Source organism: Seriola lalandi, unplaced genomic scaffold, assembly GCF_002814215.2.
Source record: "Seriola lalandi dorsalis isolate HSWRI2012SDOR001 ecotype SW California unplaced genomic scaffold, Sedor1 jcf7180002054816, whole genome shotgun sequence".
NCBI lineage: Eukaryota > Metazoa > Chordata > Actinopteri > Carangiformes > Carangidae > Seriola > Seriola lalandi.
The window spans coordinates 553347-576537 of NW_019525369.1; the positions used below are offsets into that span (position 1 = coordinate 553347).

Genomic DNA, 23191 nt, shown 5'->3' on the forward strand with positions numbered 1-23191 from the left:
TGGTTAATATGATTCTACAATATTTTTAAATGGCTACTGGCCAGTAATCACAAACCATAACAGGCCATATTTCAATAATGATTTGATTATAGCTCTTAACTATAAAATGAGCAAGCAATGAGATGAGTGTGCATGCTATGCTATATGAAACATCATTAGACTGTCGCCAAAATTCAAAGGACAATACTTTGTAACATAAACTATAATGTTTTACCTCTCTCCCCTTTCTTGACTTCTTGCTTTCATTTTCTGTTCAGCTATGAAGCCTGTCAATTCTAATACTCAAGACCCAGTTTAACTTTCATTTGTTGTTTGTCAAGAAATATACTTACAAAGATAGCATGCTGCACTGGGAATGACTGGAGGAGAGTTTGAATCAAAGCTTTACTATTTCAGGAAATCAATTTGAGAATATACCAGTTTTCACTAAATTCGCCAAAGACAAGTTTTAGCTGAGTTCGTTGGGGTTGCAGTTGGATTATTTTTTTTTGAGGCCACCCTAAGGTGGTCGTCTTTCACTTACTTCTTACTTCCTGGGTTAACATCACAAGCTCCAAAACTTTTGAGCACACAATGACAGCATTCATTGATCATTCATCAACAGGTGACCCTAAAGAAATTATTATTATGATTGTTGGTATAGTCTGTGCATTTCTCCACTGAGCTACATGTGATCACACTGATCTCCAACCTTGTTAAAGTTCCATCTATTTATTACAGTTACATTTTGAGTTGTACTGAATTACAATGTTCCCTTCATGAGATACAACATCACATCAAACTGAATAAAACAATCAAATGAGCTAATGACCAGTTTTATGTCTGTGTTGATTCATGGTGTCAATCCATAATATGCACACTGTAGGTCACTCATTTCACAAAATTCCACATGCTCATTGTAAACTAGTCTTCACGTGTCCAATCAATATTCACGTCTGTGTGCATGGACAAATGAAAAATTACAATAGATCCTGACCTGAGATCTATTAGTCAGTATAGCAGGAACATTCATTTTTACATCTGGAAACTGCGTGTTTGATTTCAGGACAATATCAAGATTTGTAATAACATGATCAATAATAATGTGATTTCCTTTCAGTTTCAGTTTTAATTTAATTGTAATTTCTTAACAATGGGTCCACAATTAAAGGCAGCTTCTTGCTTCTAGAAGGTGACTGCAGATTTCGTCGGCTAAAATGACACTGGCAGATTTTGACAGCTGTAACTAGCCAGCGTAAGCTTATGGAACAAGTAGACCTATGTGAGTTGTTTGAAAACTGTCTTCAGCTTTCACCATTTCCAGCTGAATCACTTTAAAAGAAGAACCCTGTAAAAGGGGTCTTGAGTGTGTGTTTCAGACATGGTATAATGATAACAGACTGAGGTTAAAGCTACACCTTTCAGGCAAAGTGATCAGTGTAGAAGATAATCCATTTTAGGTAGAAATGTAATCTAAATAACATAACACTTCAATGGTTTTGAAGCTAATTATAGAAAAACACTTGGACAAGAAAATAGAGATTATATTTATGCTTTAATGTTTTTTTTATTTCCAAAGAGTATGCTTCACTTTTACAAGTGAATAATATTTTATGATGGAGGACAACCAATGAGTTTGGCAAATGTAACACTGTCAAATGCAGTCACCCACAGGTTTCTGAAAAGTGGTTTTGAAGCTCAGAGTGAGCTGCTCCACTGTCGCCATCTTGGCAGTGTCTGTCTGACTCCTCCTAAAGATGGAAAAGGTGGGGCGCTAATGGAACTGAGACTTTGATTCATGCCTGTTTGTGGCAAGCATACGCTCACCCACCTGTCACTCAAAGCAGTACACCCTCAATTATACATAACTTTAAGCTCTAATTAAATTTAAACAGGTGAGTTATATAATAATTCACCCCCGTACAGTTGTCATGGTGGAGGAAATTAAGCTATAGACACCCAAGGAGCTTTTTGTACCAGGCTGTAAACATGTTTATTTCTGCTGTAAAGTTGGACATTTTAACGTAACGGAAGTCTATGGGGATTGATTTGCTTTTGGAGCCGGACTCAAGTGGTCATTGGAGGAACTGCACTTTTTTTGGCACTTCCATGTTGGCTTCATTTTTCAGCCTTGGAGGTTGCCGCTTGGTTCCCACAGGGTGGATGTTCCAGTTCTAAAAAGGTGTTTTCCTAATGTGACCCATAACCTTACAAAATAATAAAGTTAGCAATGACATGCCTCTTGCCTGTGTAAATAAGATATAGTAAATTAAGCTAATTAGCTAGAAATGCTAACATTTCCAGGAGCTTCAGTTAGAGCAGGAAACTTTTGCCTGTCTTTTCTGGTTTTGTAAAAGCTAATCTTGGGAAAGTGGTTAAGCGAATGGTCACTAGCTTTGAAGAATTAGGCATTCACAATTTTAGTTAAGCATTTTTGTTGTGTCTGTTAGCTCTTGTATTTGCAGAGGGGAGAGAAGTAAACTATTGCAAAATCATGCAAAATGAGTGACTCATCCCTCCTTGATTTGCAGTGACTCCATCTCTTCAGGACTGTAAAAATGTTTCAGTTACTTCCTGTTTCCTGTAGCTATGTAATCTGAAATTTACACATTTTATATTCTATTTGAAAATGATCTTATAAATGATTTTATACCAGAACCATAAGATCTACATATGTCACATATTATATCATCACATCATCACACAGTTGTGTGTTTGTGTGTTGCCAGGCCTTCAGACCATCAGTGGAACTGTAATAATTCCTCCAATCAGAGGATGATCATTTTCATTATTGCCTTGCAGCAAGGATTTGAATATGGACAAGTGATGGTCACACCAACAAACAGGATGTACTGTAGTCTTTAGATAACATCCATCCTCCTGAACACCAGCCAACAAAAATGATTGAGAGTCTTTACATCTCCAGTCTTTGTGAGTTCACACAACAAATAAAAACACAATACCATGTACACATCAGAGTCCTCATGGTCTATTTCACACTTTGGACTCAAAGTCTGATCTGTGTCCTCACTGTGCTGGCCTGCATGAACTGTGTTTAGGTTGTGGATGTGTAGGAGGCCAACACAGCAGATTGTCTGGAGTTTGGCCAGTGGAGCTTTAGCTGAGATCAGTTTGGTTAAGTTGTCTGTCAGTTGTCTCTCAGCTCAACAGCACTCAGTCCAGCTCCCACTTGTTCAGCTCAGCTTGGATCGACAGTGTGAAATAAACTCAGATGCATCCTGCCTCTCGTCTCGCGGCGCTGCAGCTTGACATCTTTTTATCTCCTACTTCAGGAGCCACTGATTCACTGAGGAAGAGAAGAGAAGAGAAGAGAAGAGAAGAGAAGAGAAGAGAAGAGAAGAGAAGAGAAGAGAAGAGAAGAGAAGAGAAGAGATAATTAGTACAGAAAGGATAAGCAGAGTGCAGTGAAACAGAATAAAGGGGTGCCTCAGGTTTCAGAAGTTGAGAAGAGAAAGATAAAGTGAAAATAAAATGTTTCCCTGAGAAATGATAATGAGAGGCAAGGTAGGGGAGGAAAAAAAGACTGAAACTTTGTCCCAATTCCATACTATTTCCTAACTGTGCAGGTTATGAGTATGTAGTACATCCACAGTGAGTGCACACACAAAATATGAAACAAAATGAACTGAGCATGGCAGTGAAAAGGCTCCAGAAAGAAAAATATATAAAATATTTAGAAAATCATTTTGCTTTCTCTTTGTGAAGTTTAACTGGCAATGACATTCAGTAACAGGTGGCTGTTGCTACTACGATGTAGTACGTAGTACCCACTATATAGAATTAGTATGTTGTGTGGATCTGGGACGTGTCAACTGATTTGGGAACTCATTGATTTGCTTTCTCTTTGTTTTCAAGTTGTCAGCAGCTTTTCAAACTAGCTGTTTGATGTCTGAAAGTCATGACAGTTTTTTTTTGTTTTGTTTTTTTACAGTATCTTCAGAAAGTATTCAGTCTCGTTCAGTTTGGCCCACTTTATTGTCTTGTAGATTTAATTTAAAATGGATAAAAATATCACGTTTGCCAGTCAGTCTAGATTTAGTCACCCAAAACAACAAAGTGAAAACATGTTTTTAGAAAATGTTGACCATTCACTACTTTTTCTTTGCAGAAGCCCCTTTGGGAGCAATTATAGCTTTGAGTCTTCTTGGCTATGTCTCCAAAAGCTTTGCACACCTGGGTTTGGGCAGTTTATCTCATTCTTCTTGACAGATCCTCTCAAGCTCTGTCGGATTGGATGGGAAGCATCTGTGAGCTGCCATCTTCAGTCCGTCCACAGATGTTCTAAGGGGTTTAAGTCTGGGCTTTGGCTGGGACGCTCATAGACAGTCAGAGACTTGTCCTGAAGGCACTCCAGTATTGTCTTGGCTGTATGCTTCTGCTCCTTGTTGTGCTGGATGGTGAAACATCGCCCCAGTCTCAGGTCACTTGCACTCTGATGACCAGTCAGTCAGTTCCTGAATACAGGCTGCGTGAATTTCTCTGTGGACTGGGCACTTTGATACTTTCACAGTATTAATATAGAACCTACACCTTTATAGTATATGGGACCTTTTAAACTTGTGGTTAGAGCTGACTCAGGCTTGCCTTGAACTTCCTTCCGGCAGACTTCCCATGATGCACTGAGCACCCTTCCCCTCTAAACCCAACCAGTTGAGCCAGATGGCTGCTCACCCAGAGCCCGGTTCTGTTCAAGGTTTCTTCCCGTTAAAAATGAGTTTTTTCTTTTCCACTGTGGCCAAGTGCCTGCTCACCGGGGAATGTTGGGTCTCTGTAAACAATATTATGGGGAGTACAGTCCAGGCCTGGTCTATATGAAAAGTGCCCTGAGACAACTTCTGTTATGATTCAGCACTATCTAAATAAAATTGACTTGACTAAAGTTTAATATTCAAACATTCAATGAGCTTCATCCTCAATAACTTTTCTTTTTTCTGCTGATTTGCATCAGCAAATTTAATAGTTTTGGACAACAACAGAGTTCTGAAGCACAGAGGGGTAAGATATATCAGGCAATGGCTGCTCAGGCAGTATGTGTTAATAGAATAAATGTATTGTGGCTGCTGTTTTTTAAAATTTGATTTAATGATAACAGCAACACAAATAAAGGCAGTCTCATCCTTAAAGAGCCCTGACACACCCAGCTATCAGCTGGCTTTTATTGGAACATCTATGGCCGACCCTCACCTGCAGTTTTTGCAGTGTATGCTACAATGTTTGCTCAATTTGGCCTTTCAGTATGTTAAATCTGGCACAGTCAGTGAGAAACAGCTCTGACTGGTTGATGAGTCCTGAAAATCAGCAATTCCAACCATTTAGTTCAATTTCTCCTTATTTTCTGCATCTGCTTCATCTCCTTTTGGATTCCAAGCACACTCTAGATTCAGAGTGGTATAAAACCGGCAGAGTAATTGGGTATTTCTCCTCCTCGCTGCCACAGAACATATGCACACGTTCACAACTTTTAACAGAAGTTGTAAAACATTGCAAAACTTTTCATCAGTCAAAGTCTATCATTGAGGACAACTTTGTGTGTCAAGGCCCAAAGAGCCCACTGCTATCAAATGAAGAAAACCAGACTGAACTAAAAGGACTGGAAGTACAGCGTGGAAATCGATGGGTGTGAGCAAGAGAAGAACAAAGTGAAAGAGAGGCGAAGAAAAATTCAGAGTGATTAAGTCTGTGAAGGAGAGAAAATAAATTGAGCCAAAAGAGAAATACATTTGCTTATTTCCACCAGGGATCCTCTCATCACCAGTGAGTGCTGTCTGCTTTCTGTAGCTTCACTGTGGACTGTGAGAGTTTTTAACTCAGCTCTATGGCCTGCTGTTTGATTATCCGCCTTTATCACTTCTGTGGAGAATGCAGTAATGTTGGACTGCTGTGCCTGCAAGAGAATATCAGCAACTTAACTGCAACTACAGCTAATGGCTGCTTCCATAGACTGTATATAAAGATGGATGTAGCCTCCGTGACGTCACCCACAGGTTCCTGAAGAGCTGTTATGAAGCTCAGAGTGATTTGCTCCACCGCTGCCATGAAATATGGGCAAAGCGGTGGGGCGTGTGCAGCTGAGACTTCTGCATATGCCAGTTTGTGGCAAGCATACGCTCACCCACCTGTCACTCAAAGAGGCAATGCACTCATTATACAGAACTTTAAGCCTTAATAAAATGTAAACAGGTGAGTTATATAAAAATTCCCCCCCGTACGGTTGTCATGGAAGAGGGAATAAGCAATAGAGACCAAAACTGTTTTTTGTACCAGGCTGTAAACATGAAATTATAATTATCATTATCATTTATTTCTGCTGTAAAGTTGGACATTTTAACATGGGAGTCTATGGGGATTGACTCACTGTTGGAGCCAGACTCTAGTGGCCAGTCGAGGAACTGCAGCGAGGAGGAGGTTGCTGTTTGTTTATCTCAGTGTTTGCAGTGCTTGCCAATCCAGAACTGGAGATGTGCAGCTGTATGTACAATACTACAGTACAATATATACTCCGACTGTAACCCCATGACGTATCCTACAGTTTTATAAGCAGGCTTTCTGTGTTTATATGCAATGGGCTTATCTTTGGTAATGATTCAGTGTCTAACATTAATGAGTAGACTCAATGAGTATCATTGCAGACTCCTGGGATATTACTAATGTCCACTTATTGGCTGGGGCAGGTTACTGTGTTGTACAGGTTTAGCTGTTGTTGATTGGCCCAGTTTTCCCTTAATGCAGCACTTTCTTGCTGAGTTCATATTTAAGTGGCACACTCAAGTGATTTAAGAGCTTGTTGCTTGTTGCATTCATTTAAGTGTCATGATGCCTCAGTCTGAATGAATATGGAGTTCGCAGAGTTCATAGTTGTTATAGGAAAATTCTCTCACTCTGACTCTCTGCCTCAGGGTCTTTATGCCAGCGCTGTCAGGGGGAACATCCACCGTTATAACACCAAACTGCGTAACATCCAAAACTTTTGAATATTATGAAACTTCTTTTGTCGACATCAATGTTTATGAGCTAGCAGAGTCTTCTCTTCTTTCCTGCCCCCTGCCAACATGTTGGTTTATTTCTTGCAACATTACCACCGCCGACTGTCAATCAGTGGAATAATGTGACACTGAACACATGCATGAGATACAAACAAAACACAATATCTCCAAAATCTCCACAGGGTAGCTTTAAGTTAAGGACATTAATTCATGGTGTCCATTCCAGTGTCTGCCTTGGGTGAGGGAGTTTAGGTATCTTGTGGTCTTGTTCATGAGTTAGGTTAGGATGAACCAGGAGATCAACAGACGGATTTGCCAGATGACCGTCGTTCCGACCCTCAGTTATGGTCATGAGCCCTGGCTAGTGACCCGGGTAGTGGCTGAAATGAGTTTCCTCTGCAGGGTGGCTCGGCTCAGCCTTAGAGATAGGGTAAGGAGGTGGTTCAGGCATGTTAGGATGCCTCCTGGAAGCCTCCTTCCATTGTTGGTCTTCCAGGCACGTCCAACCGGTAGGAGGCCTTGAGGTAGATCTGAACTACTTTGCTTGACTTTGCTGTAAGTGAAGGAAGTTGGATGGATGGATGGATGGATGGATGGATGGATGGATGGATGGATGGATGGATGGATGGATGGATGGATGGATGGATGGAGACTGAGGCAGATAAGAAGTCAATGAGCACTCGGTTTCCAACCAGCACGCCAGAGTCCACTAACAGATCTGCCACAGTTTAAGACGATGTTCCAGAGATCAGACTGTGTTTGTTTTGCATAATCTTATGAACTTTGCTTCTGACTGATCCCAGCTTTGCCTGCAGCATTTGGCTGTTAGTTGCTTGTTAGTTATTCAAACAACAGAATAACACAATAACAATATAATGAGAAACTAATCTGATGGCACCACAGTCATAACATCCCCAGCTCTCAGTTTTCTGTTTGTGTCATAATTTCAACGAGAATTCGTGAATCCAATTTAATATACCATAGGTTGAACTTAACACATTTATTACAGTTATGTGTATTTTCCTTTATTATCTGTATGTTTCTCTCCTCAGCACTGCCTACATCTACCATACCTGACTCCACATGTCAATGGGGCTAATGCACTGCACTATTCTAGTCTTACCACCACTTAAAGCTCTTTACACTACAAGTCATATTCACCCATTTGCTCACAACCTTGTTAAGCACTATTCTATCACACACACTCACACACTGATGATACATCAGGGATAATTTGGGGTTCAGTTCACTTTAACATGTGGACTGAAGGAGCTGGGGATCTAACCACTGATTAGTGGACGACCCGCTCTACCTGCTGAGCCACAGCTGCCCTGGATATGATGTTGTAGCCAGAACCTGTGATATAACTAAACATTTTTCTAACGTCTCGTCCAGCTCAATTTTAATTAGGTCCACATATTATATCTGCAAATGTTCTCTAGGACTGTGCAGAATATGTTTACTCTCGGTCTGGGCTCTATTCTCATTCTTCCCTCAGCCAGTGTCTCTTTAATTTTTTTCATAAAGTCTCATCCTATTTTCTAAGAGTAGTTTCAGACAACTCAGTGTCACCGTGTCCTCTGTGCTCTTTGACCTTGAACAGAGAAACTTCGGTTGGCGCTCTGTTTTGTAACGAGCCATTATCAAAAGGAAGCAAAGTCCATGAAAACCATTGATGCTGTGGAGAGCAGATCAGTAACAAAGATATTCACAGGACACAAAGGAGGCTGAAAGTGTATTTCTCCTGAAGGATATCAAAACTCCTACACTCAACACTTCCACGTGTGTGTGTGTGTGTGTGATGTATCAGCTTTTCTTTAACTCCAACTAGCTCACCTACGCATACCTGATTTTACATCCGCACCGACAGACAATATATAGACACACACACATATGGTGTGGGAGTGTATTGTCTATGTATGTACATCTATTAAATAATTATATATTATATAATCTCCCTCTCACTCCCATGTGTGTGTGGTTGTGTGTCTGTGTGTGTGAGAGGGGGTGGAGGGTGTCATCCTAAAGTTTGAGGCCTGGGAGTTTGAGGGTTCAGTGCAGTATCTTAGCCGTTCCTACAGCTGGACTCTTCTGGACAGAGACTTAGGCCCTGTTCAGACCTGGTGTTAACATCCATCTCAGGTGATCAATCAAAAGTGGTCAGCTCTAAGTTCAGGTGTAAACGCAGCCAACATTATCTGATCATGCGCAGTGTGAACACAAATGTGTCCTGAGCCACAATGAAGAACCACCTACTCTACTGACGTCCTCTGTCACAGTCTGATTAGTCCCAACATAGTTTCATACTGAACCCAAAATATTTGACTATTTCAAATGGATAAAAAGTTAATTCATTTTTAACCAGCGTTTTAAAACAAAGACGATCTCCGTCCAGATGACCGTTTTAGCTCCACATCAGAAACGATCTCCGTCCATACAATCACACTTGAAAACACATATCACATGACCACTCCTGAACACCGGTCATGTGCATGCCAGTGTAAACAGGAAGCAGACTGCCTACTTTACAGTTGGTTTGTTACAGAAAATACTCTGAACGAGGAACACCTAAGACAGTTGTAGCGTTAAAATGCAGAATTTAACTGAACAGCCGCTAGCAAAGACAACAAGGTCAGAAACACTTGCAACCTGCAACTCATGACTGATCACCTAATCAGGAGACCCATGTGGGGGTCTGTGTCATAGTTTCCAAAAGTCTCCATTTTTGGTCATACACCCTACAATGCATCCTTAGACTTTCCTTTCTTTCTTTTTTGGCCATTTTATGCCTTAATTTGACAGGATAGTGTAGAGAGACAGGAATTTGAGGGACAGAGAAAAGGGGAATGACAAGAGTGACAAGATGTCTGGCTGGCCAGAAGTCAGACCGGGGACTCGCTGCTCAGAGGACCTGTGCTCAAATGGTATGTGCCCTAACCACTCAGCTATCAGGTCACCCCAACCCCAGCGTTTTCAAACTGAAATAGAGACAGCAGCGTTTCAAAAAGTTTCAGTTTTCGGGGCTCAAGAGTAGCGTGGAGGTCAGGCCTAAAAGTAGCATAAGTGATGCATTTTAAAACTAATATGTATTAGTGTGCATGAAGCCTCAATCCATTACAGAATGACTAAGACTAAGTCTAAACTAAGAAAATCCATCTTAACCCAGTAGAGATGTTGTGGATTGACCAGCCGCTCACAACAGACATCCTGAGAATCTGTCTGAGCTGTAGCAGTACTGCAGAGAAAATTGTCCAAATTTCCTCCTGAACATTGTGCAACTCTGATGAGCAGCTACTGGAAGAACTAGTTTGAGGCTATTGGTTCCACCAGTTATTAAATCCAATGGTTCACTTACTTTTTCCACTTTACATATTATTTTCAGATGTGTCTCTCCCTTCTTTTGCTCAAAGGAGAATCTCAACACAGGCCTGACAAAGAGCCCTGCTCAGTCAACCTTCCTTCCCTGCTCCATGCAGCTTTCATGATAAGCTGTATCTCTATATTCATAAGGACCAACAACTAACTTAAACCTATTTCAGATTCAGAACATGAAGGATTTCACATTAATATATCTTTCTGTTAGGAGTCTAAGTAAACTAGAGAGAAGCTACTGATGTAAAACAAAGACTAAGAACCAGAAAAGTCAATTCTTAATTTGTCACAAAATTATTCGTGGCTAATTATCACATTTTCACTACTTTAATTAATGCACCCGTCCTGTTTTGCGGTGGCAGTGAAAGGCATCCTTAAATGTCAAGTCTAACTGCAGGATGAGTGAACGTTCTGCTCATTTCCTGCAATTTCTCACAGTTTCACATCACTGCAGATGGTGCTTTGTGACTTTCATACATCAGGGGATAGTTTCTATTTTTACAGTGGTTTGCTTTTCAATTTTTTTTCTGTGAAATGCGGTTTTTAAATATTAAAACAAAGAAGAGGATCCATTTTCTGAGGCAACAGAATCAACTTTATGTGTGAAAAGACCCAAAATGAACACTGTGAACAGACTACTTGATTATTATGAGCAAATTATTTAAACAGCATGTGTATAGGAATGATTCTGGGCTATTTGTTCACTATATGCCATCTCCACTATATTTCATTTTCCCAGTGGTCCCAGAGGCTATACTCTTAAGCATAAGTGGAGTGGCAGAGCGCATCAGAACAACACTACGCCAGTTTTTTCTTCGATCCGATCATCACTAAAGCTTATGCCATGCAAGAGAGCTAATAAAAACAAATTAAATGGTCAACGTTGTAATATTGATAGATAAAGTGAACTGAATAATTTCCAAATGTCAGTCATGCACTGAGTAACACGCAAGAAAACATTCCACCTTAAAAGACGTTGGTAGCTGCAGGTAGCCTCTGAGCTGCTCAGTGAATTAAATGGTTCATTAGTAAAGATGAAAAGACAGAAAGCATTTCACTCATCATTCACTCTTCTGGCACTTTCTTTATCTGTGATGCATTTACACAGACACATGAAAAAGCCAGTCTGTTCCACTTGGACAGCTTGTGCTGCTGGAAATGAAAGCTAGCTCAGCTACGTTTTCATAGCCTAGCCTGTTAGCTTAGCTTCATCTCTGCCTGCACTGCAGCTTCTTCACTTGCTGCTTAATGCTACGTTAATTACAATTTGCTAGATCCATGGTATCGTCAAACACTACGGAGCTGGCTCTTAACTTTCCCCCTCTATCCTCAGTGTTACCTCTGTACTGTGGGCGGAGGGCGCGGTTATTGGGGCAGTCGCGACCCTGCTTGCTGAAGTTGATATTGGTTCGGATGCAGCGCTGCAGCAGAGGCTGGGTGGGCCGGGTGTTGTCGCTCATGCTCATGAAGATCTTGTAGGGCTCATTCTGGCTGAGGAGGCGCAGGGAGTGCATCTGTGGAGGACAAGTGCAGGGTTAAAGGAGAATGTGTGGAGTCTGAGACACAATTCAGCTTAGCTCAATTTAGTTCAATTCAAGAGGTAACCACCATGTTCTGATTTAACCGGCAGTTAATCGCCACTAAATGCTGGTTCCAGGAAGTGTAGAAGTCCAGCAGTTTTTTAATTTATCTATTCATTTTTGCAACAAGGCAAGGCCTGAGGACATAATGTTATTTTTGTTAATTAATGAGGAAGAGTTTAATTACCAAGCCACTCTTAACAGCACTGGACTGTGAGACGATTTTGCCATAGGATGACGCACAATTGTCCAAAATCCACACAAAAGAATAAATACATAGATGCTATGGACGTGCAGTTTTCCATTTTCTTTATCTATACAAAATCAAAAATGAACAACTGTGAGATGTTGGGACTTTCAAGGTATGTATGTTTCTTCTGTTCTACAGACAAAGAACTCAATTCCCCACAGTTCCTCACTGTTCACACCTGGGGACGAGTGTGTGACATGTGACGCCCCAGGGTGTCACCGAACAAAATCAGATCTCTGTCTTTGTTCTTTTTCTTCTCTCTCTTGCTGGCCTTCCCACAGCAGACTGCAACACTCTTCTCCTCAACAGCACTGACCTGTTTAGGATTAACTGAGAGTGAACCAAGTTTTTTTTTTAGAATCAGCAGCTAACAGCGGAAGTCACACAGCAAGACAGGACTTTACCCCACCAGGAAGCCTCCCAACTCACTGGACACCTCAACAACACTGGAAAGGACCTCTTTGTTTGTTCCAAGGACTGGTCAACGTTAACTGACTGGGCCAAACCTCACCTAGCATAGCACAGCTAAGCAGCAGAACTGGTTAATGTTTTGTTGTTGTTTGCTTAGGCTGTGGTTAGTCACAGAGTTAATCGAGTACTTGTACGTTCACACACGTACCTGTAGTACGTCTCAGTTCTAGAACCTGCATGCTGCTAACCTCCTCCCTCTAACCTGGTACCTGGTAGCCTTTGTCTGTGTCTGTGTCTGTGTCCCACAGACACAGACACACAGACACACACCTGTATATATTTTAGATTAGACATTGTCTTTTGCTCTGTACTATTGTAGCTAAATGCCTTTAAGTATAACTACTGGTGTGTTTAATGTTGCACAAGGGTGAATATTGCCGACCTCTACTCAGTAGAAGTCCAATCCTTCAACCTTTACCTACTGTTGCTATGGTAATTTGGTTATAGTTATTAAGTTAATGGTTAATCAGAGTTCCAGATTAATAGTAATAATTTGAGACTGAACCAATATTGGCTATTTCGCCTATGTTTTTTAGGCTGGTGCCTTTAATTCATTTTAAAGTTATTATTTAATATTTATATTTTCCTAATTTATGAGCCAATAAATTGATAAACGACCGAATGTCCAAAATATGGTATCCCACTTGTGAGGCAGAGCTCAGCCCAACAGAGGTGAATGATTTATTTTGTGGGTGAAAAACACTCAACTGTGTGCTGGGTGCCAACAGGAAGTCAGTGGATCCAGGTCCAGGTTGCAGTGGAAACCAAAGTACAGACATTAGAGAAAGGGCATGAGGTACTTTCTTGAGCTCCTCCTGGAGGATCCCAATGCATTCCCAGTCCAGATGGGATGTGTAACCTTTCAAGCTTGTCAACTCATATTTGGACCTGCCAGGAATACCCTCAGAGCAAGGAGTCCAGGACGCTTCCAAATCAGAGAAGAGCTCAACTGGCTCCTTTCATTGCAAAGCAGCAGGGGTTTCAGTCTGAGCTCCTCCTGGATGTCTGAGAGTCACACCCCATCCCTAAGGGTGATCCCAGACACCCTGCCAAGGAAACTCCTTTCTTGTTTCTTGCAACCAGTCTCATTCTTATTGTCTCAACCCTACTGCTTACAGGCTGAGAACCTTCTTCACTCGAGCAGTCCAGTCCAACATGCTCCTTACTACCGACAGTGCACTGATCTTCCTGTGGATCTAAGGCTCTGTCCACACTACTGCGTTTTCATTTTCATTTTTACATTCAAAACGAAAACGATCTCCGTCCAGACGTCCGTCCATAAAACACACATGAAAACACATAAAACACGACCATTCACGTACACTGGGCATGTGTGAGCCTGTGTAAACAGGAAGCACATTGTATACTCTGCAATTGATTAGTTGCACAAAATACTACAAACGAAGAATAACAAAGGCAGTTGTAGAGTTCCACAGTTCTGCCACGGCAGGAGTGAAAAGTGTCAGGAAGAAGAAACTAAACAATAAAAGAAAAAAAGAGAGATGAAGGAGAAAGGGGACGATGATGATGAGAGAGAGATTGAAAGAGCTGACAGACAAGTGAGAGCAAAGGACAAGTGAGTGAGCACAGGAAGTAAAGAATGTGATAGTAAATGATAGATGGTATATGGCAGTTGATTACATTGCAGCTGAGCGCTGCACTAGATTGCATTGCGCTGCATTTTGTTGGTGAGCTTCCTGATTTGAAGAAACAGGTTTGAATCCAGCTGCTCGTCGGTGTTATAAAGCGGATTTTTGGTCACCTATGATGTTTAGATGTATAGCTGTCACTGTGACTGCATGCAGATGATGTTTTTTTACATCACCTTCAAAATCTACTTCATTCACATTAGAGAACAGGTGGTTTCAAGATACAGATGAAGGAAGAGGACATTCACAGAGCCTCAGAACATTGAGAGGCAATAGAAGTGCAAGTTAACATTCGGATGGTTTTGTGTGTGTGTGCACTGCATTTCATTCCATTTCCGTTACAGCCTCTTTTATCTAAAGCACTCATGAAAAAGCAGATGCCTTCAGTTACAGGTTATGAGGTCATAATTTGCAATTCAGAGCGTCCTGTGCGCGCAAGGAATTTAGAAATTACATTTTTAGCCCCAGCCATTATTTTTTCCCCCATGTCACATTTATGTTTACTGCGCTCGCGTACCTGCATCTGTGTCACGTAGATGGGCTTGTTGATGAGGATCCACGTGGACGTCTCATAGCAGGGCGGGATGGTGATGGAGCCCTCGTAAGTGATGTAACGTGTGGTGTCAGGGTAAAGGTCGGCTATGTTCAGGCCCATCAATAGGAACGCATCATCTAAACAGAGGAGAAGAAGAAAGAGGGAGGAAGAGAGTGTTGAAGCGCTGCAGTGTGTTGTGTGAAAGTCTGTTGTATTCAGGCTCTGAAAAAAAGAGGAGATGAACTGTGTGTGCGTGTGTTTGTGTGCGTGTGTGTGTGTGTGTGTTAGTGTGGTTGATGTAGAACACTGTGTAAATGTATAATGTTTGGACAAATTAAAAGGAATGATTTTCCTGGCTGAGATAAAGCATAATGTTATGTTAGAGCAGAGAAAGTGTGTGTGCTCTTGTGTTGCAGTTTTTCTTAATTGCTTTGATGCAATTCTCCCGTCAGAAACATCATTCTCACAACTCTTAATGCAGTTCTCAAAACAGATCATCATTTCCCCACAGTAATTAGCATTTCCTATTGTATTTGTACAAGCTTCATTTGTATCCACACGTAGTTCACTACTAAAGAGGTTTTCTCATTGTGTTGATGCATTTCTTATCTGACTCTGACAACTCAGAGTTTGTAGCTTCATCACATGGAATGACAGACCTCCCACTCACTTTGATACAGTCCTGCATTGCATTAGTGTTTTCAATCAAATCATTTTAAACTCTTTTCAAATATGTATGAGAGAGCAAGGCCATACACAGACACACACACACACACACACACACAAATATATATACAGTAATGTATATACATATACATATACTGTATGGTGTGAATTTATTCACTAAAATTGCACACAAAGTGCAAAGTGCCACAAATCTGCTGCAAAACTAAACACTGCATTGAAAATATAATGAAAACATCTAAAAAATAAATATTTGCATCAAGTGCCAAACACTTTTTTCAGTATAGTAAATATTTGGCTAAAACTGGCTTGTATATATATTTCCATACAGTGTTCTTAAGTGACAGGACAGTGATCTGTTGAGAGGTCGGGCTTTTGTACTGGTGGTTTAGTGTTACGAGAAATGCATTAACTGTTTTGAGAACTGCATTAAGAGTTGTGAGAACGATGTTACTGATGAGTGAATTACATCAAAGCGACTGAGAAAAACTGTAATCAGAGACTAATCACACAATCGCATTATGGCGACTAACTTCACACTGGTGGCCAAAAAAGGTGGTTATAGCTTATTATTTCTTGGTTAATATTAATGACTAATATAAGGAACTGTAATGATCTCCTAAGTGACAAAAACAAGATGCCGTGTGTGTGTGTGTGTGTATCAGTGTGGCGCTGCTATATTTAGCTCCATTAACCTGAGGGAACACTCCAGAGGGTCATACATCTTGACAACGAGGTTGGACGACAGTTTGAGGCGATGTGCCACTGATTTGCGTGAAATTAAGAGCGCTTTCCTGCTGAGGGAGAACACTGTAAAAGTCCTGTGTGTGTGTTTGTCTGTGATTTTTATGTTACATTGACAGGTCTGCTATTATCAAGAAGGAATTGTATACTAGCAAAGAATACTCTGTAACAAAAGATGATGCATTGCAAGCAGCGCCAATGGGGAGAAATGGTGTACACTTCCTGTCTTCTACGTTTGTTGCTGCGACAGAAACAGGTTCTTAAAAGATCATTTTTTCCTGATTTCTCTGTTGGAAAAACACATAGATACCAAAAAAATGCATAAGCACTATACTGGGCCATTTAAGTGCTTACAGACCTACAAACAATTAAGTATCAGTCACTGTGACTGTGGTGGGGTGAAAGAATCATAATCTGAGAGAACAGATTCAGACCTGTGGTGGTGTAACCCATGTGCCACAGTTACAGGAAATGATTGTCTCCTTCTCAACTGTCTCTACTAGAGAAACAAGATGAGCATGTTTAGTATTTAGCACTAGTATTTAGTGGTGTGGCTCTAGGGATGTTGGTCCGTCCACCACTTTGGTCCATAGTGAAAAATCTCAACAACTATTCTGGATGAATGAAATTTAGTGCAGATGTTCACGGGTCCCAGAGGATGATTCTGACTTTTCCTTTTCTGCCACCATGATGTTCTACATTTATCATTTTAAGTGAAAAATATTGTAAAAATGTCATAAAATTGTCCAGCACTTTGGTTGTGACCAAATACCTGCTAAACTGAATTGTTCCCATCAGCCTCAGCTGTAGGATACTTTGTGTTCAGCACCAATTAGCAAATGTTTGCATGCAACATCTCACAGCTTCAGAAAGTCACATTCTCCCACTTTATCTAAGGCATTGTAACAGCCAATGAGATGCCCATTGGACACCAAGAGTTCATTGGACAAAGGAGAAAATAGAACCAAGAGTTGCTATAATCATCTCATACTATGAAGCAAACAGTGTTGAAGATCATATGGAGCATTTTTAAAGATCTCATTTACACTACGAAGCAGATACAGTCCTGTAGATGTTCAAAGCAGAATTAACTTGTCTAGGGACAAAAAAAACAGGCAGAGGGAGGAGAGACACACAGAGAGAATGAGCGATATATGTGTGTGTGTGTGTGTGTGTGTATGTGAATCTTACGTTTGTAGTTGATTCTGGTGATTGTGTCTCTATTGAGCATGCGGTTGAGGAAGGCGTTGGAGTTTTCAGAGAGCTGTGAGATGACAAAGAGAGAGGGAGATCAAATATTCATCACAAACCACTGTACAACACACACACACACACACACACACACACACATTTGCAGAAGTACTCACATCTTTGTCTTCTGACTATATTCATGGGGACCTGTCATAGACATAAAGCATTCCACAGCGCCTTGCGCTAATCTTAGCCATCATACCTGAATGCCTAACCCTAACCCTAAAACCAAGTCTAACCTTCAAACAGCCACTTAAACTTGGGTCCAGCACTTTGGTCCCCACAAAGCTATTGGTCCCCACAAGTATAGTGGGCTCCCAGTTTTAAGACCCCACCAATATAGGAAAACAAGCCCACACACTGTTCTATCTGTTCTGTGGTCATATAATCAAATCATCTCTTTAACAGATGTATTTGTTTCTTAACTGGCCCTTCGCCTGTTCCCCTGCAGGTCACACTGACCTTTATGAATATGGAGACCACAGCGATGCCATGAGGGCTCTTCGTTGCCTCGCTGAAGTTGGCGTACAGATCCTGGTTGTAATGGATCAGCTGGACCTGAAACAGAGACACAACGACACAGAGCATTACAAGCTAAATTACAGCAACTCAAGCAGACTGAAACTAATGGATATTTTTTCAGGATCATTCAGCTTTGATTAATTTGCAAATTTCCTGTTTCATTTTTAACACTTTCTATCACGACAGCACAACATTTCAAGATTTGCTATAGACCAACCGAATGAAAACTGGTTAGTTAGTTGAAAATTTATGATGATGAAAATTTTTCTCTTTTTATTTGATTACATTTTGTTTCTTATAATTAATCGAAAACATGACATAAATAACCAGATAAAAATCAGTAAACATACTCGGTTACACTAAACAGACCAAATAATTAACACAGACACATAATATTACAATATCAATCAGGCTTGAAAACCTAAATAAGATTTTAAAGAATGAATAAATTAATAAATTAGAGAAGCAATTTTTTTATTCATCATTTTGACGTCTTGCTTTTAATTTTTTTAATTTTAATTCGTTTTTAAAGCAGGTTTGCTCGTTTAGTTTAGTTTTATTTTTTTGAAAATTCTCAGTTTTAGTTTAGTTTTTTGTTAGCTTTAGTGTTAATTTTAGTTTTTTGTAATTTGTGGTATTGGTCAGGGGTGACATTCAAAAAGGTCAGAAAAAGTATTCTGTAATAAAAACTCAACAAAGCATCAAACCATTTTAAAAACATATTCACTGAGGAGAGATGAACAATCATCAACAAAAGGCAAATATAACGGATGTGTGTTTGTGTGTTTCAGTCATTAACCAGAACAATTCAACTGGACATAACAACAACAACAACAACAACAACAACAACAACAACAACAGAAAATGTAGATCTGGGCACAAATATGTAAACAGTTGACACAAGTTGTGTAAATGTGTGTAGTTGTGTTTCTGAGATGAGATGCAGGTCGAGTCAATCTGAGAGAAAAAAACATGAAATAACTCAAAAACCCAGCAACGTCTAGATGTTTGATTCATTCAGATGAACCAACTCAAAATGAAGTAGTCGTAGGAGCTGCAGCTCTGTGGCTCATAAATAAAATACCTGACTTGAATACTCATAAATACACTTAAAGTGCACATTTACTGGTTGTACGCTGAGAGCCAGAAAGCTGGTAAGATACTGCTCCACCTGATACAGCTAGAAACTGTCATATCTGTCAAAATACCAGGTATGAAATTAACTGACAAAGACAAAAACCAAAGACATTTTCTCTATAACTTTAGTTTATTTTAGTAATTTTTTTTATAAAGCCTTGTTTTTATTTTTATGTCATTCACATTCAGTTTTCGTTATTTTAGTTAGTTTAGTTTCAGTTAATTATAATATCCCCGGTAGCAAGGCCACTAATGCAATTGTACAAAACAAGAATCTATGGATACAGTTATGTTGGTAATGTGCCCCTCGCCTTGCACAGTCATTGACTCTCAGTCCGTCCAGAGTCTTTGCTGATGAGTGCAGACACTGTGAAGAAACCTCTAATATTTTCCAGCTCTGCTGCTGTTAAACTGCACAGTTTTTTTGTTATCAGAGCTTTTTGTGTTTGGCTGTAAAATTTGTTTTAGTGAGCCTGTATAAACCTGAATTATTTGCAACTGCCATTGCAATGCTTTCAGTGTGTTTTTTAATCTTGGTTTTATGCCCTCATTGCACTCTCTTGCTGGAGTGCTTCTTTTTTCTTTCAGCTTCAAGCCTCAGTTGTACTTTAGTTTTTTTCAGTTTTAATTTGGTGGAAAAAATTAAGGCTATACACAGTGGTTAGTATCGTCTCCTCATAGCAAGAAGGTCCTTGGTTTAAATCCACTTACAGGCATGATCCATGAATGGAAATGTAGTGAAACAGTGTTATTGGGCTACATGCGGACCACAATCTGACGTCTAAAGGAAAATCTGGACCCTGGTGCTGGATCAATAGGGAATTCATTCAGTGAAGTGTTACTGAAGAAGGAAAAGGCTGCAAGCTAACAGTTTGTCAGCAGACTCGTTAGCTCAGTCACTAGTGGGACAGTAAGTTCACACAGTTGATTGAAAATATGTATTTGTACTATTGACTCTTGTCATTATTGTGTGGCGTAAACCATGGGACTGTTGCAGAGCAGATTTTACTCTGAGGAGGTTCAATTAAAGTGAATGATGCAACAAAGATAAGATATAGTAGAACCCTAACCCCAACCCTATTTATGTTGCATTTGTGTTGCAGTTACATTTTTCCTTTAAACCCAACACCAAGTACAACAAACAAACACATGCATAGAACTTAACCCTGCACACACAATCGTATATTAACCCATAAAAGACAATGACCAGAATGATTGCATATGAAAATTTCAATTCAATGAAATATGTTATATGATCATATGTATATTATATTATTATAGTATAATGATATATTTAAAATTATCATATTGTGTAAAATCTATAAATAATACATTTTCACAATATCACTACTATATTATTTTAAACTATTTTACATTACTATCATGTTTTCTTTCTTTTTCCTTTTGTTATATATTTTATTTTTTATATATTTTTACCAATAAAGTTGTTACAAAAAAGGAAAGCTAACTAAGTTACCCGGAGACAACAGTCTCAGGTTTATTAAAAAATAGAAAAAAAGACTCCATACTTTATAATTCACAGTCAGTGGCTTTTGAGTAGAATAACTTTTTTTCAAGTTTAAAACATCCCATAATCATTCCTAGTCCGGTGGGAATGAGAGGGCGGGGCAGCGTTCCTGCATTTGAGTAGTATAGCTCATCGAGTCAGTAAAGAGATGAAGGCTACCTCACCTTGTCTGGTCTGGGGCAAAATCAATTTGTTGGGGGGACATCAAATACCGCAGTCAGAGGGCTAGGCTCAACGGGACATTGTCAAATTTCAGAAAAGTTTTAGAAGACTGATTTCCAAAAATCAACAACCAGAACACATGAAAGAGTGTGAAGGAGTGAAGGAGTATGATGAACTAACCCTGAACTGGATAAGTGCATATAGCAGAGGGGTGTATCTTGCTCAGGGCCAGGCCCCAAATGTCATCTGAAAAATTAAAATCTAGATCCTGTTCTCATGCAGTTCTCATAGCTGACACTTGGCACTCAATGTCGTTTCCATAGCAACCCAAGCTAGACATGAAAGTAGATGAAAATGAATCCAGTAAGACAAGCAGCAGGTATTTGCTGCTCAATAGTGAAATAGAAGTTAGGAGAAGCCATCCCCCTCGTAGGTTTTGGTCACTGAATTGAAGTTTTCCATGATCAGGAATATTTATTATTCCAAATATGATGAAATAATAGAATCAAGAAAGATTTGATATTAAGATAATAGAGGACACTGGAAAAGATACAGAAACATAGGGAGAAGTTTCACTTTGACTGAATTTATTCAGCCAATGAGAAACAGGCAGAGTGGCTTCCTCCATTTTGGACTCTTGGCCTCTCGACTCTCTGAAAGGTCAGCACTGTGTCGAGGGCTTCTCATCTGTGCTTCCCTGATGGTGGAAGAAGCTACTGAATCCTATCAGAACCAGGACGTCCCTGCAACCTGTCGTCAACGTGAAGACTCAGCACCTCCTCTCCTAACATTTCTAACTAAGCTCTTACTATGCACTTTTGGTACATTTCTTTACCTGATCACCTTCACTTATCAAAATGTACGGCTTGCTATTGGTCAACGGTCACAGTCAATGGTCATAGTGAACTACACCACAAAATTTCCATTTTAAATGCAGGTATGACCAAGCATTAGAACTAGAGATTACATTTAAATAAATTCCTTCTACGTGTCCATGTTATTTATAAACCAACCAACCAACCAACCAACCAGCCAGCCAGCCAACCAATCAGCTAACCAACCAACCAGCCAGCCAAACAAACAACCAACCAAGTAAAGCTACATTTCAAAACCTCCTTTTAACTTCTAACAGTAAATACATATTTTGAACAACTTGAAGTGTTCATATATTTCAGACTCATGACCTGTTTGTTCAAATACCTACAACAAATTTCATACATAGGGGTGGACGTGTCCCGCGGTCCGCTGTCTCAGTAATGTGTGCGAAGTACATGTCAGTGCCATTAAATCTTTATAGCACCACACCACCTTTTAGTAGAAAGGAGAATTTGACATGATAGACCTCTGGCTGCATCTTGTTTCCTAGCAACAGTCAATGTTCGTTTCTTTTAAACATGACCACAATATTTCCCCAGCTGAACTAATTAATATTTATATGTTAAAATGGATCAATTTGATGAGTAATGGGAAACAGCAAGCAAAAGCTGTGATAAACACACTGTTCATACTGTAACGGGTATGAAGAGAACCCAATAGCAGCACAAGTGAACCAGGTTTTAGTCTGGAAAGTCTTTATTTGGCAGATCAAAACCGGTACACAGCTAACACGAGGATGGCAGCAGAGAACTGGATTCAGGTGAGTATGGCGGGGTGTAGATCCGGACCTTGAGACGGAGTCGGTGGGACTGACGTCACCAGAAGAGGTGAGCTGGCGAGGCGAAGCTGACAAGGTGGGTCTCTTGGTGGAGCAGGAACAGGCTGAGTGCCAACCAGCCACAGGCAGACGAGGAGCAGAAAACAGGCAGGCAATACTCGTAGTCTGGGACAGAAGGCTGGTGGATTCACCGGGGCTGAGACGTGAGGTGAAGGTCGGAGGCAAGTCGGGTCGATACCGGGTTAGCAGCCCGGGAACAAGTGCTGGAGAGTCAGGCATGAGAGCGAAGACAATCTGGCAAAGAGTGAGTGGAGTGAAGCTTCATATCTACTGGCTTGATGGAGATGGTGAGCAGGTGAGAGCGGCAGGTGAGAGCAGTTAGGCTGAGCAGCAGAGCAGGAGAGGGGCAGAGCAGACTGTGACACATACCTGACGTGAGACACAGTTAGGGACAAGCTGGTGAACACAGTGAAGCAGTAACAGCTACAAAAAGAGAGATTTTTTCCCAGGAGATGGAGGGGACTAAAACAGAGCTAAAAGGAGGGTGAATTTTAAAACGATCCTCATCAAGTAGCCAGAAACATGACTCCTAAGGAGTTCTAATGTGGCCTCGTGTCTGCTGGATGTGAAAATGCCTGGACCATCTGAACTAATGGTGAGCCCAGCCCC

The 23191-nt window shown here is 40.4% G+C and overlaps 1 protein-coding gene across 2 annotated transcripts in view; it reads right to left on the reverse strand.

Moving 5' to 3' along the window:
• Positions 1 to 1515: 1515 nt before the first annotated feature.
• The window catches only part of LOC111669740 (carbonic anhydrase-related protein 10-like), a 108330-nt gene continuing 86654 nt past the window's right edge, over positions 1516 to 23191 (reverse strand). The window contains exons 5-9 of one of the 2 annotated variants that reach the window (XM_023426185.2): positions 17982 to 18077; positions 17460 to 17532; positions 14823 to 14977; positions 11695 to 11869; positions 1516 to 3286 (exon numbers count right to left, since the gene is read on the reverse strand). In XM_023426185.2, the coding sequence (XP_023281953.1) occupies positions 3264 to 3286; positions 11695 to 11869; positions 14823 to 14977; positions 17460 to 17532; positions 17982 to 18077 (522 nt within the window). In that variant the 3' untranslated portion in view covers positions 1516 to 3263. Of the gene's footprint in view, positions 3287 to 10963; positions 11870 to 14822; positions 14978 to 17459; positions 17533 to 17981; positions 18078 to 23191 lie in introns of those variants that run through there. The other variant, XM_087179293.1, reaches the window with a different exon arrangement.